We start from the raw sequence: 12,500 nt of genomic DNA on the forward strand, positions 1-12,500 counted from the left end.
AGTGCTGCTGGAGTTATAAAACACTGTGTCCACTCACTGTCCACTCTATTAGACACTCCTACCTTGTCGGTCCACCTTGTAGATGTAAAGTCAGAGTCGATAGCTCATCTGCTGCTGCACAGTTTGTGTTGGTCATCCTCTAGTCCTTCATCAGTGGTCACAGGACGCTGCCCACAGGACGCTGTTGGCTGGATGTCTTTGGTTCTCAGTCCAGCAGCGACACTGAGGTGTTTTAAAACTCCAGCAGCACTGATCCACTCAGACCAGCGCAACACACACTAAAGCTGCCTTTCGCCTGCATGGTCCTCGACTCGTCTCGACTTGCTTTTGGTACCAGCCACTTTGTTTTCAGATATAGCGCCCCCTTAGTGCAGTTGGTCATCCTAGCGATGCCAGATGTAACTGCCGTGACATGAAGGAGACAAACAGTGTTCAGAAGAGACAAAAGGCCGCTGAACAAAACAGGACAGTTTGGCAAAACTACATCAGAGGTCAGACGAGACGATTCTGGAGCTCAAAGGCGACGCAAGAGGCTACGCTAACCTGGTAGCTAACGTTAGCATATGTGTTTAGCAATTCTCTCCATCCAATCAGTAATCTGTAGTGTTTTTACGTCACCTTTTGGCATCGACTCTGCTCACTCGAAGGAGGTGGGACCACAAAGGCGGGCAGAGTAGAGTCGAGTGGAGTTGAGTCGAGTCAGTACCATGAAGTGGAAAAGTGCCTACATACAGCATGTACAACACATTCTCCATCAATCTGAAGAACATTTCACCATGCAGAGAACCATTTAAGCATGCAATCGGTTCTTTGAGTGTTAATGGTTCTGTATAGAACCACTGTTTTCACTAAAGAACCTCTGAAGAGCCATCTTTTTTAAGAGCGTACATCAGACTCTTTTATATCAGGAAATTTTGTACTTTTGTGATATGGGTCCTGTAAGTACTGTGATATCTTTATGGTGACAAAAACAGTATCGGGTACCAGGCACCAGATATGCCTAGTGGAAAACCCAAAACGGTGAGTAGAGTCGAGTCGGTACTATACAGTGAAAAAGCAGCTTAACACGCAATCACCACATCAGTGTCACTGCAGTGCTGACCATCATCCACCACCGTCCACTCTGCTGTGAATGACCAAATCCTGAGATTTCAAGCTTTCTAACAGTGTCTGTGTTTACATGCAGAGATTTTCTCAATCCGACTGAATTCATTCCGATTACAGGTTAAGACTGAGGTGTTTATTCTCACTCTACTCAACAATCTGATGAAAATCTCTGTTTACATGCTCACTACAAGTAATCAGATCCAAAATGACGCACATGCGTAGAGAACCACTTAGACGTTACCATGACAACCAGCATCACGTGAGTCCAGTCAGAGTGAGATGAGCAGCAGTGAGCAGCGCTTGTGTTTTTAATCACTTTAAAATGATGTCAGACTCAGGAAAACGTCCTTCACATGTCCTTATTAAAGAAGGCCGAGAGGAAGACGTCGTGTTCTGAGACACATAAGCTGGACGTCCGTCCCACCGCCGTCTTTTAAAGATCAGAGCAGAAACTTCGTCTCCTCTGCAGACCAGTTTCTGCTCCGCCATGTTGAACGGTATAAACTCTCACTATGACGTGACGAACATGATCAGAACGGACCTAAACTTTCTGATAGGGAATGTAATCAGATACAGGCGTTTACACGGATATTATTCTTCTATTTAACAGATTATTTACAGGATTACCCACCTCGATCAGTCTGGTAGAAACTGTATTCTGAATGGCCTCAATCGGACTAGACTATTCTACTGAGGTGTTTACATGGACGCATTCTATTCCGATTGAGCTATTAGTCGGATTATTAATGGATTAATGGACTGCATGTAAACGTGCCTAATGTGTGCATCACTGTATTGCTGGACAATCTGATGCATAAAAATGCTGTTTAAAAAGCCGAACACTCTGACAGAAGTGTGGCGGCACCAGTACGGTAATCTAGAACAGGAGTTCAGTGTCCATATATGGACTGTGCGGAGTGGGGAGTGAACAGCATGTTCTGAAACTTTACCAATGTTTGCATCAGACTTATCAGGTTTTTTCAGGACGTGGGCCCTTTAAGTTCTAGACGTAGCTTGGCTAGGGCGCGTAACTGTAACGTACTGTAACGTGTGAGACATTCTGTCTCACTCCTATCAGCTGTCAATCCTCAGACTGAGCGGCGTTCATACCCCAGAATGCAGCGGCCCAGCTGAGCGGCCTCCTGCCCCTCTATCCATGTAATCCACACAAATATTTGAAGCTTTCCCATTAAAGGAACTCGGCGTCTCTCCAGGGCCGGAGGCTAACCGATCCTGACGACAGCTACGCCGGCAAACCGGCCAGGAAAGAAAAAACGGCAACGAGAGAAAAAAGAGCAGGACAGCGCCAGAGAAGGGAGAGAGGAACAGAGAGCGATCGGACTATTACTCACTAATTTCCAGAGCTTTATCTCAGGAGAGACAGAGGCAGAGAATGAGCTGGAATGTACTGATGCTTCGCCAAGGCCGGGGTCAATATTAGCACCGGCGCGCAATCAGAGGGGCGTAGCTAGAGCTTTAGAGCGGGGTGGCCAGGTGAGAACCAGAGATTTTATTAGAGTGGCTCACTGCTGAGAAAAGAGCAACAAAACAGCACAACTGTATTAAAATGACAAACAGTGAAGCTACATGAAGATACATAATCATTTCTACATGGATAAAATGGTACATCAAGGCAACCGCAAAAAGATGGTTCTTCAAGGGTTCTTTAGTAAAGAAAATGGTTCTGTAGTAAAGAAAATGGTTCTGTATAAAACTATGAACAATCAGAGAATGTGCTGTAGATGGTTCTGTATAGAACCTTTTTGGAAAGGGTTCTATAGAGCACCAAAAAGCTTCGTCTATTGTATATAGAAGGTATATAGATTATAGAGGGTGCATCATGAAAGAGTTCTTCACACTGATGAAGAATGTGTTGTAGATGGTTCTGTATAGAACCTTTCTGAAAAGGGTTCTATAGAGCACCATAAAGGGTTCTGCTATTGTTACGATGTGAAGCTTGCAACAACAGAAGAGCCCTTTTTGGTGCTATATAGAACCATATACAGCACATTCTCTATCAATCTGAAGAAAACTTTCACGATGCAAAGGGTTTGTGGTTCTATACAGAACCATTTTCATTACTAAAGACTAAAAGCCATCTTTTTCAAGTGTGTAGAACCCCTTTCAAAAAGGTTCTTTATAGAACAATTTATAACACATTCATGCACATTCTCCATTAGTCTGAAGAACCCTTTTACCATGCAAAGAGTTCTTGAGTATTCATGGTTATTTATAGAACCATTTTCTAAAGAACCCTTGAAGAACCCTCTTTTTTAAGTATGTAGGGAGCTCTTTCAGACACACCCCTATGTTCTGACTGAACTGCTATAATGTGCTATATTATTCAAGCAGCTTTACTGGGACGACTGAACGAGGAAACAGGGTTCTCCGACTCCGCTCCAAACCTGATCTTAACAGCTAGAACAGCAGGTTATTAGACGACGTGGTCCGAGGGAGGTCTTTCAGAACGTTCTCGCTTAGACAACGTAGGTCAAACACAGCATGCCACGCAGCGGGACAGCACGAGAACCACGAACCGAGAGGCAGAGCGGAGAACCTGGCCTGTTCTAAATGAGTTTCACACTGATCACACCTCGGCAAGCAGAACACACACCCGCAGTGAACACTGGGGGGAGGGGGGGGGGCGTCCAGCCTGTAAAAGCCCAGCATGCTGATTTACCCTGTTATTAACACTAATAACCATACACACACACACACACACACTGTACACACTGTACATTCACACACTGTACATACTGTACACACACTATGCATACACTGCACATACTGTATATACACAAACTGTACATACTGAACACACTACACTACACAGCATACACTGTACATACTCAATACACTGTACGTACACTGTATATACTGTACACACACTGTACATACACTACCATTCACTGTACACACACTGCACACTGTATATGCACACACTATAAATATTGTAAACACACTGTACACACACTACACATACACTGTACACACTGTACGTACACCCACTGTACACACTGTACATACACTGTAGACAGTACACACTATAAACACAAATACTCTGTAAACACACACACACCACACACACACTGTACACACAGTACAAAAACACACTGCACACATGCACTGTACACACACTACACACACTACACACACACACACACACACACACACACACACCACTACACACACACACATATACACACACACACACATATACACACACACTGTACACAGAGAAACAGAGAGGGAGAGAGGAGAAAAAGAAAGAGAGAGAGAGACAGACAGACAGACTCTGAGTCTGGTCCAGGGAAAATAACCCTGTCAGTCGAGCAGCGCCCCCCCCCACCACCCCCCATTTACACAAACACACCCCAAATATCTGTGGTCCTGTTCAATGACGGCCCCCCTCGCCAGCAGCGAGTCAGTGGACGGCTCCTGGGGGGCTGAGTCAACTCGGTGGGCAGCAAAGACAACTGAGAGCATCTGATGAAAGTGTGAATCAAAAGAGCCGTTTCTGCTGCGCGCGGGACGTTTATGGGTCAGCGTCAGTTAAAGGGGAATTCCACCCAAAGTAGGTCAAATTCAGAGCCTGTCACTGCCTCTACCACCTTTACTCTCACTGCCTCTACCACCTTTACTGTCACTGCCTCTACCACCTTTACTCTACCACCTTTACTCTCACTGCCTCTACCACCTTTGCACACCGTCTGCTGCTCCCTGTACTCTAAGGCTAAGTTCACAGCTTCACTGTTCCAATCTGATCTCTAAAGATTTCTCTAAAGTGATGGTTCACACTCGTGACTCAGTTCTGTTGCTAATGTGAATGAATGTGAATGAACCTGTCCTGAAACGACCCACATGAACCGTCAATAAACTAACCAGCAGAACAAGCCTTCACTGTGAATTAAAATGCCTCTGATCAGCTCATTATTAGACTAGATGAAGGCAAAAAGGTGAGATGTCCCAAATCCGATTTTTGATGTATACAGATCATATCCAGGTTGATTTTTGATAGTCTGACCAGCAAAAAAAAAAAAACACACAAAATCTGATTTCTGGCAAATCCAGATCGCATCCAGATTGATTTTTTAAGGTCTGAACAGCAAAAAACACATGAAATCTGATTTCTGGCAAATCTAGACTGTATCCTGACTGATTTTTGGAAGTCTGAACAGCAAAACACATAAAATCTGATTTCTGTCAAATCCAGATTGTATCTAGATTTTTGATAGCCTGAACAGCAAATCCAAACCACATTTGGAGGTGATTTGAAATGCGACTCCAGTCGGATGAGATAAGAATAACATCATCTACAGCGAATCACAGCCAAGAGGATATTCATCTCCAGTGTTAAACTGCTTTTGTCCAACAGTTTTACAAAATAAAGATATTAAAATAAAAAAACGCTAAAGTTGTTTCAGACTGTATGTGTTTAATATGGCAATTTCTTCCGCCAAAAAAAGTAGTTCCAGCCACTTACAGTAAAATGACCATCGCTGTAACTTAGAAAACAGTGGTTTGAGGAATGATACATGAAAAAAATCAACTATCTGGGTATAACAACATGAGTAGAGCGCTTTTCCACCAATCGGATAGTGTGGGCGGAGCTAATTGTTGTATAATGCTTAAACATAGTTCTCCTGACAGTTACCTCGTCAGATCTGAGGCCGTGGACTTCTTCCAGGGGGTTAAATGTCCATTTTAAACCGTGATTAAGATTTAAGGCGAGCATCCTGTCTGAGAGTTCGTTAGCTGAGGTGATTACGTCTGAGCTCCGCCAGGTTCCTTAAGCCGTGGAGGTGACATCACCACCTGAGCGCTGCCAGTCAGGCCAGGTATTTTAAGCGCGAGAGGAAGGGCACGTTGCCATGGAAAGTCTGCGGTATGAGCTGAAGGCCCACGTGCTGTGGATTCTTTCTTCGGCTCTTCTGATGGCCTTAGCAGGAAGGTCTGCAGAGGTCTCCGGAGAGCACTGAGCAGAAGTGCTTTAGCAGTCTGGACTTGATGTAGCTACAGGACAGGTATGCAGACTAAACTGAAGGTTTTAGTGCTTATGGTTATCCCAGAACCCCTGAAAACAAAGTAAGCACCTTCAACAAATCTTCCCTCGTCCTCCTCGGAGCTTCCAGATGATTCAGACTTATGAAACATCTTGGAAGGCGCTCGCTACCTGTGTCATCCTTTCCCTTCTCCGCTCTGAGGAACAAAGCCGAAGCGCCCCGGAGCTAAACGCGTAACGCAGAGGCCCAGGAAAAGGTATTATTCCGGCGATTCGACGTGAACCAGCGCGGCTGTTGATTAAATCTTGATCATTCGTAATAAAATCAAATTAGACTGAGCAGGAAATGAATACAGACCCTCAAACCCGGGGATCTGAGAAGCTCGCTGAGAAACAATGATCACATTGTGGTGACCCCATTACAGGGCCAGCGACTCCTCTGAGCCTCGCATACAATCACAGGTCTAATTACTGTACCGTAACGGCTCACGGATCACGCCCAACCCAATGGGTGATTTATTAGAGAGAACTGAAGAACCTCACGCTCAACAACGGTGATACTGAGCCTGAAATAACGTGTAAAACCAGAGTTCAGCTCTGTGTGACTCCAAACAAGACGCTTCTTAATACTTGATGAATATGCCAAGATGGTGAAATCGACTCACACCCTCAGCATTCGCCTCGGATCCCTGAGACTCGTGACTCAACTAGAACTTGCACCTCTGGGCATACCGGGCATTGAGACTCTAATTAGACTCACATTCCAAACACATTTAATCCATAAATATGTATATATAGATGGGCATTCCTCTTGAGACTCAAGACTGACCCACACCTCAAAAACATTAGACTAAAGACTCGACTCGGCCTCAGAGACTCAAGAGTCAGACGCACACCTCAGAGACCTAAGACCCTACTCAGACTCGCACCTCAGAGGCTCCAGACTCAACTCGGACTCGCACCTCAGAGACTCGACTCAGACTCACACTTCAGAGACTGCAGACTTGACTCAGACATGCACCTCAAAACTCAAGACTCGACTCAGACTCGCACCTCAGAGACTGGAGACTCGACTCAGACTTGCACCACAGACACCCTGACACTCTACTCAGATTCACATCTCAGAGACTAAAGACTCGACTCAGACTCGCACTTTAGAGATTCGAGACTCAACTAAGACTCAACCCTCAGACACTCAAGACTCAACTCGGACTTGAACATCAGAAATTTGACTCAACTTGGACTCGTTCTCGACTCTGACTCACACCTAAGAAATTTGAGACTCTACTCGGACTCACATCTCAGAGAGTCGAGACTCGATTTAGACTCCTTCCTCAGAGACTTGACTCAAACTCCCGTCTCAGAAACTTGACTCAGGTTCTATCCTTAGAGACATGACTCGGACTCACACCCCACAAATTAAGACCTGACTCAGACTTGCACCCCAGACACTCAAATCTCAAATAGGTCTCACATCTCAGAGACCCAAGACTTGACTCTGCCTTGCATCTCAAAGACTCAAGACTCAACCTCGTTTCCTAGAGGCTCAAGGTTTGACTCAGCCGCGCACCAAAGACACTGAGCTTCGACTCGGACTCGCCCCCAGACTCAAGTCTCGGACAAACAGAGATTCGAGACTCGACTCAGAACCTCGAGACTGGGACTTGCACCAAAGAAGCTGAGCTTCGACTCGGACTCCCCCCAAGACTTGAGACTCACTCACACCTCAGAGACTCGACTCGAGACATGACTCAGACTTGCATCTGAGAACCTCAAGACTCAGACTTGCACAAAGCGACTTGTGAACATCTCTGGCTTTCAGCTTAGTCAAAGCAAAAACAATTCCAAAAGCCTTACCCTCCGTCCTCCTGGAAGCCCTCCAGCTCGTCCCTCTGCTCCGCCAGAGTGGACTCCAGGTCCAGGTAGCTTCCATTATGGGATAGCTGCAGCGCACAGTCATCGAGCTGCAGGGAAAACACATACACATTCCATCAGAATTTCCCACAACCCATCTGTAAAGAAGAGCAGGCCTAATGTGCAGCACAGAGGAACCAGAGACGCCCAGGAAAGTGAGAGAGGCTGTGGAATTGAGATGGAAAACCCTGATGTCACAGCAAAGATATAATTATCTTGTCAGCTGCTTTGTTTTATAGGTGAGTAACTAATGTAACTTTGTTGTACTGAACACTCCGCAAGAAGGGCTTCATAAGGAATGACACGCTACGACATTTGCTCTGCGAGTGGGCTTCTTTCATGGTCAGGCTCGGATTTCATCTGATTACATGCTGTCAGCCATCGGACAATAAGCAGTGCTTAAATCATAACGTGTTGTCTTGTTTCCGCAGCGTTCAAAGATGGACAGCTAGGAAGAAAAGCATCTTCAAACCCACGAAGGCCTGAGTTCCTTTCCAAACTTCACTCACAGAGACACTTCAGTAGATCTGTGAGCTCCTGCTTTGTTTACTATACACACTACATGGCCAAAAGTATCCAGACAGTCCTACTGAGTGAACTCAGCTTCATTAAGGTCACTCATCACTAATACAGCTTTAATCTCCATAGAAAAGCACTGACCAACAGAACGGGACGCCCTAAGGTCTCCATGCCCAGTGCCAAGCGTGGGCTAGAGGGATATAAAGCCCCCCAGCATTGGAGCAGTGGAACTGTGTTCTCTGGAGTGATGGAGCTCCATCCAGTACCTTTGGGATGAGCTGGAGATCCAGAACTGACCATCAAACATCAGTACCTGACCTCACTAATGCTCAATCAAATCCTCACAGCAATGTTCTTCCCTTTATCTTTACATCTTCATACTGTATGATTACATACATGTGCTTTCTGTAGATCAGCATACTGCGGTGTATTCATATATAATATTTTTAACATATTTAATCTGTGAATTTATTTTAAGTTATACATATAAATATATACTACTATATATCTCTATCAATTATATTTTTTCCTAATTATAAAAAAACTTTTCTAATCTTAAAAACGTGTATATTTATTTTAAAATATGATCGCGCACAACTTTTTTTATATTATCTTATACACGCATATTTCACTGTGTCCTTATTTTTTAAATATTAGTTATTATTTTGTAAGATTATAACTAACTGCTTATCATACTTACAAATATAAACGATAATAGTATTAATTATATTATTTGAATATTTTTATTATCTTATTTATTATTTTATTATTATTATTCCATTGTATTATTGTGAATAACTTTGTGTATAAAGCTTTATTTAACACGTTTTATTGAATATATCCCAAATTATAAACAGCTATATTATGTAAGTATATTTTATTATTCTAACTAATAAACTTTATTTAAAGTGCTTTGTTTGTAATACATTTTAAAATTACACTGATCATAATTTTATGACTGTAAAATCTGTTTTTAAGTGATAGCCATATACACACTTAAAAAAGATGGTTCTTCAAGGGTTCTTTAGTAAAGGCAGTGGGTCTATTTAGAACCATGAGTTCTATACAGAACCATTTCATGCTTAAATGGTTCTTTGCATGGTGAAGTGGTTCTTCAGATTGATGGACAATGTGTTATATATAGTTCTATATAGAACCAACAAGGGTTTTTCCATTGTTACAAGCTTGACATTGTAACAATAGCAGAACCCTTTTTAGTTCTATATAGAACGATTTTCAAAAAGATCTTATATAGAACCACATATAGCACATCCTCCATTAATCTAAAAAAACATTTGACTATGTAAAGAACTCTCTAAGCATGTAAATGGTTCTATATAGAATTCATGGCTCTAAACAGAAACACTGCCTTTACTAAAGAACCCTTGAAGAACCACCTTTTTTAGTGTGACAGGTTCCAGTGCTCAGTGACATTTTAAGTCTGGGTTGTCGTCACTTTGATGAACTGTGTTGATCTAATGCTCAAATTAGCTGATTTATCACGTTCCGCGCGCGAGCTCCGCTGATGTGGGTGGAACCTCAGCCGTCTCTGGAGGTCAGCTCTGAAGTTGGGGCGGGTCGGCCTGTTTGTTGACACTCCATTAAAGTCCCGGTGACGGGATCCGAAACCTCCCAGAAGGCCGCAGTTAGGCTGCGGTGTGATCTGTCAATCAGTAAGTGAGCCAGGTCGCCCCCAGTTTCAAACATGCTAATTATACAAACACATGCACCCCCAAACCCCCCGGAGCCTCCGCCAGGCCTGCTAAGCTCTAGTGTGGTTGCCAGAGCCCTGCCTCGCCCCTGGGACAGGTACGAATATCCTCAGAGTGCTGGGACTGCGCAGAGTTTACTTTAGCTAACATGGCAAGAATACCTCACGGGTCACATCTCAGAGGTCCTGATCCAAAAACCTGTTCACATTCCAGCTTTCAGAGGGGAGTTCAGAGCGGACCGGTGTGAAACGGTACATTGTAGAGACTCAAATACAGACATTTTATTTACTATCCAGAACCACCAGTGAACCTACACGAGTCTTCTGAGTTTATATGGAATGTTGATGATGGAAAATAGTGGAAAATCTGGAATAATAAGTTTTCTTTGGGGACTATTTTGCCTCACAGCGCCCTGCATGTATCCCTCCACCATGAATGGAGTTTAAGTTCTCTAAACAACCATAAAACAGTGTCTCAGTCATCAGGCAGTGAATTCATAACCATTTCATGTAGGAACTTTCTGTGAGGGAGCTTTTAGAGGTGGACGTCTGGTTCCTATCACCACCACTGTGAACAGTTCAGACTCGGTAAGTTTATCTAGAACAGAGAGTTTCACACCAAACCACTCAGAACCTCTGTGATAATAATTTAATGATTCAATCAATTACAAATAAAAATAAATGTATATAGTGTATATAAACAGCTACACAATTTAAAAAGATGGTTCTTCAAGGGTTCTTTAGAACCACGAACACTCAAAGAACCATCTGCATGATTAAAGGGTTCTTTGCGTCATGAAAGTTTCTTCAGATTGATGGAGAATGTGCTGTACAGAGTTCAATACAGAACCTTTTAGAAAAGGTTCTATACAGCACCAAAAAGGGTTCTTCTATCTTCCATTGTTCATCTATGAAGTCAAGACTATAACAATAGAAGAACGCTTTTTCAAAAAGGTTCTACATAGAACCACATAAAACACATTCTCTATCAATCTGAAGAACCATTTCACCATGCAAAGAACCCTTTAAGCATGCAAATGGTTCTTTGAGTGTTCACGGTTATATAAAGAACCACTGTCTTTACTAAAGAACCCTTGAAGAACCTTTTTAAGTGTGTATACTGTAATCCATACTTGTTATCCAAGCCATCATAAACTACAACACCAACTCTAATATCAACATTACGTTAACATTTTAATAATTTTTATTATTTTTTCTCCTGTAGTTTCCATTTCAGAGATTCGAGGTTCTATTAAAGCAGCGATAATAAGGCATCCAAACTAGCTTTAGATCATCGCAGTATAACAATACCTTTACCCCCCGTTCAGCTCGCTGTGTGTTAATAAGGACTAAAGAGTCGTCAGGATCAGAGTGGGAGCTCCATGCTAACAGGATTAGCGCCCATCTTCTAGCACACACACCCCCCCCACACACACACACACACACTCTGTGGGCTCAGAACGCCGGTCACTCACGCAGATCTACACCGTTCCAGGTGTGGCATGAAGGAATTCCAGAGAAGGAATCTCAGATTTAACCTGCCTTCAGAAACCCTGCAGAGCGCCGCCTGGAAGTCACTGTGCGGGTCAGCTAGATGATGACGCCGCTGCACTCATTAGATCAGGGTTAAACCGGTGAGCCAGAAAGCGCATGCTTTTATAATAGCATCTCGCTAAAAACCCAAACTGGATACTGTTTATTGAAACCTTGAAATATTACATGAATACATGAAATATTAAAAACCTCATATAGGAGAAGGAAAAAACATACCTTACTTTTAAAATAAACGTTACTGGACTTAATCCAACTAATTCTGGCCATTTCTTTTGGTCTGTACATCATGAAATTTACACACAGTGTAAGGAAAATGGCAATTCAAATTATGCCAAAAACTCAAAAATGACAAAAATAGAGATACAGTGTATAGAGTTGTTCTACTGCTTTAATACAACAGTTAAATAAATACAGTAATAAATTAATAAACTGGGCCGTGAACGCGGCGTTTAATATGTTTTAATGTTTGCAGTTCCTTCACCAAATTATAGTTCCTTAACGAGCAGCTTGTTGCTACGTCAGAGTAACGAGCTCCGCCCACTCGCTGCACAGCCGGCAGTAAGCCTCGCCTTTTGAAGTACAGACTGAGTCATAAAACTGCCGCAATATCAAGTTCAGCTCAGTTTTGTCAGTTTTTGCCAGATCAGTATTAATGTTGTTTTGTTCCAGCCAGTCTGTAAAGCATCTTACAGC

General features: G+C 43.1%; 1 protein-coding gene across 1 annotated transcript in view; it reads right to left on the reverse strand.

The window, feature by feature from the left end:
* fhod3b (formin homology 2 domain containing 3b) overlaps positions 1-12,500 on the reverse strand; it is a 213,362-nt gene that overhangs the window by 186,438 nt on the left and 14,424 nt on the right. The window contains 1 exon segment of the mRNA XM_036596455.1: positions 7,967-8,073. Within this exon segment, the coding sequence (XP_036452348.1) occupies positions 7,967-8,073 (107 nt within the window).

The sequence above is a fragment of the Colossoma macropomum genome, unplaced genomic scaffold (genome assembly GCF_904425465.1).
Source record: "Colossoma macropomum unplaced genomic scaffold, Colossoma_macropomum, whole genome shotgun sequence".
Lineage (NCBI taxonomy): Eukaryota > Metazoa > Chordata > Actinopteri > Characiformes > Serrasalmidae > Colossoma > Colossoma macropomum.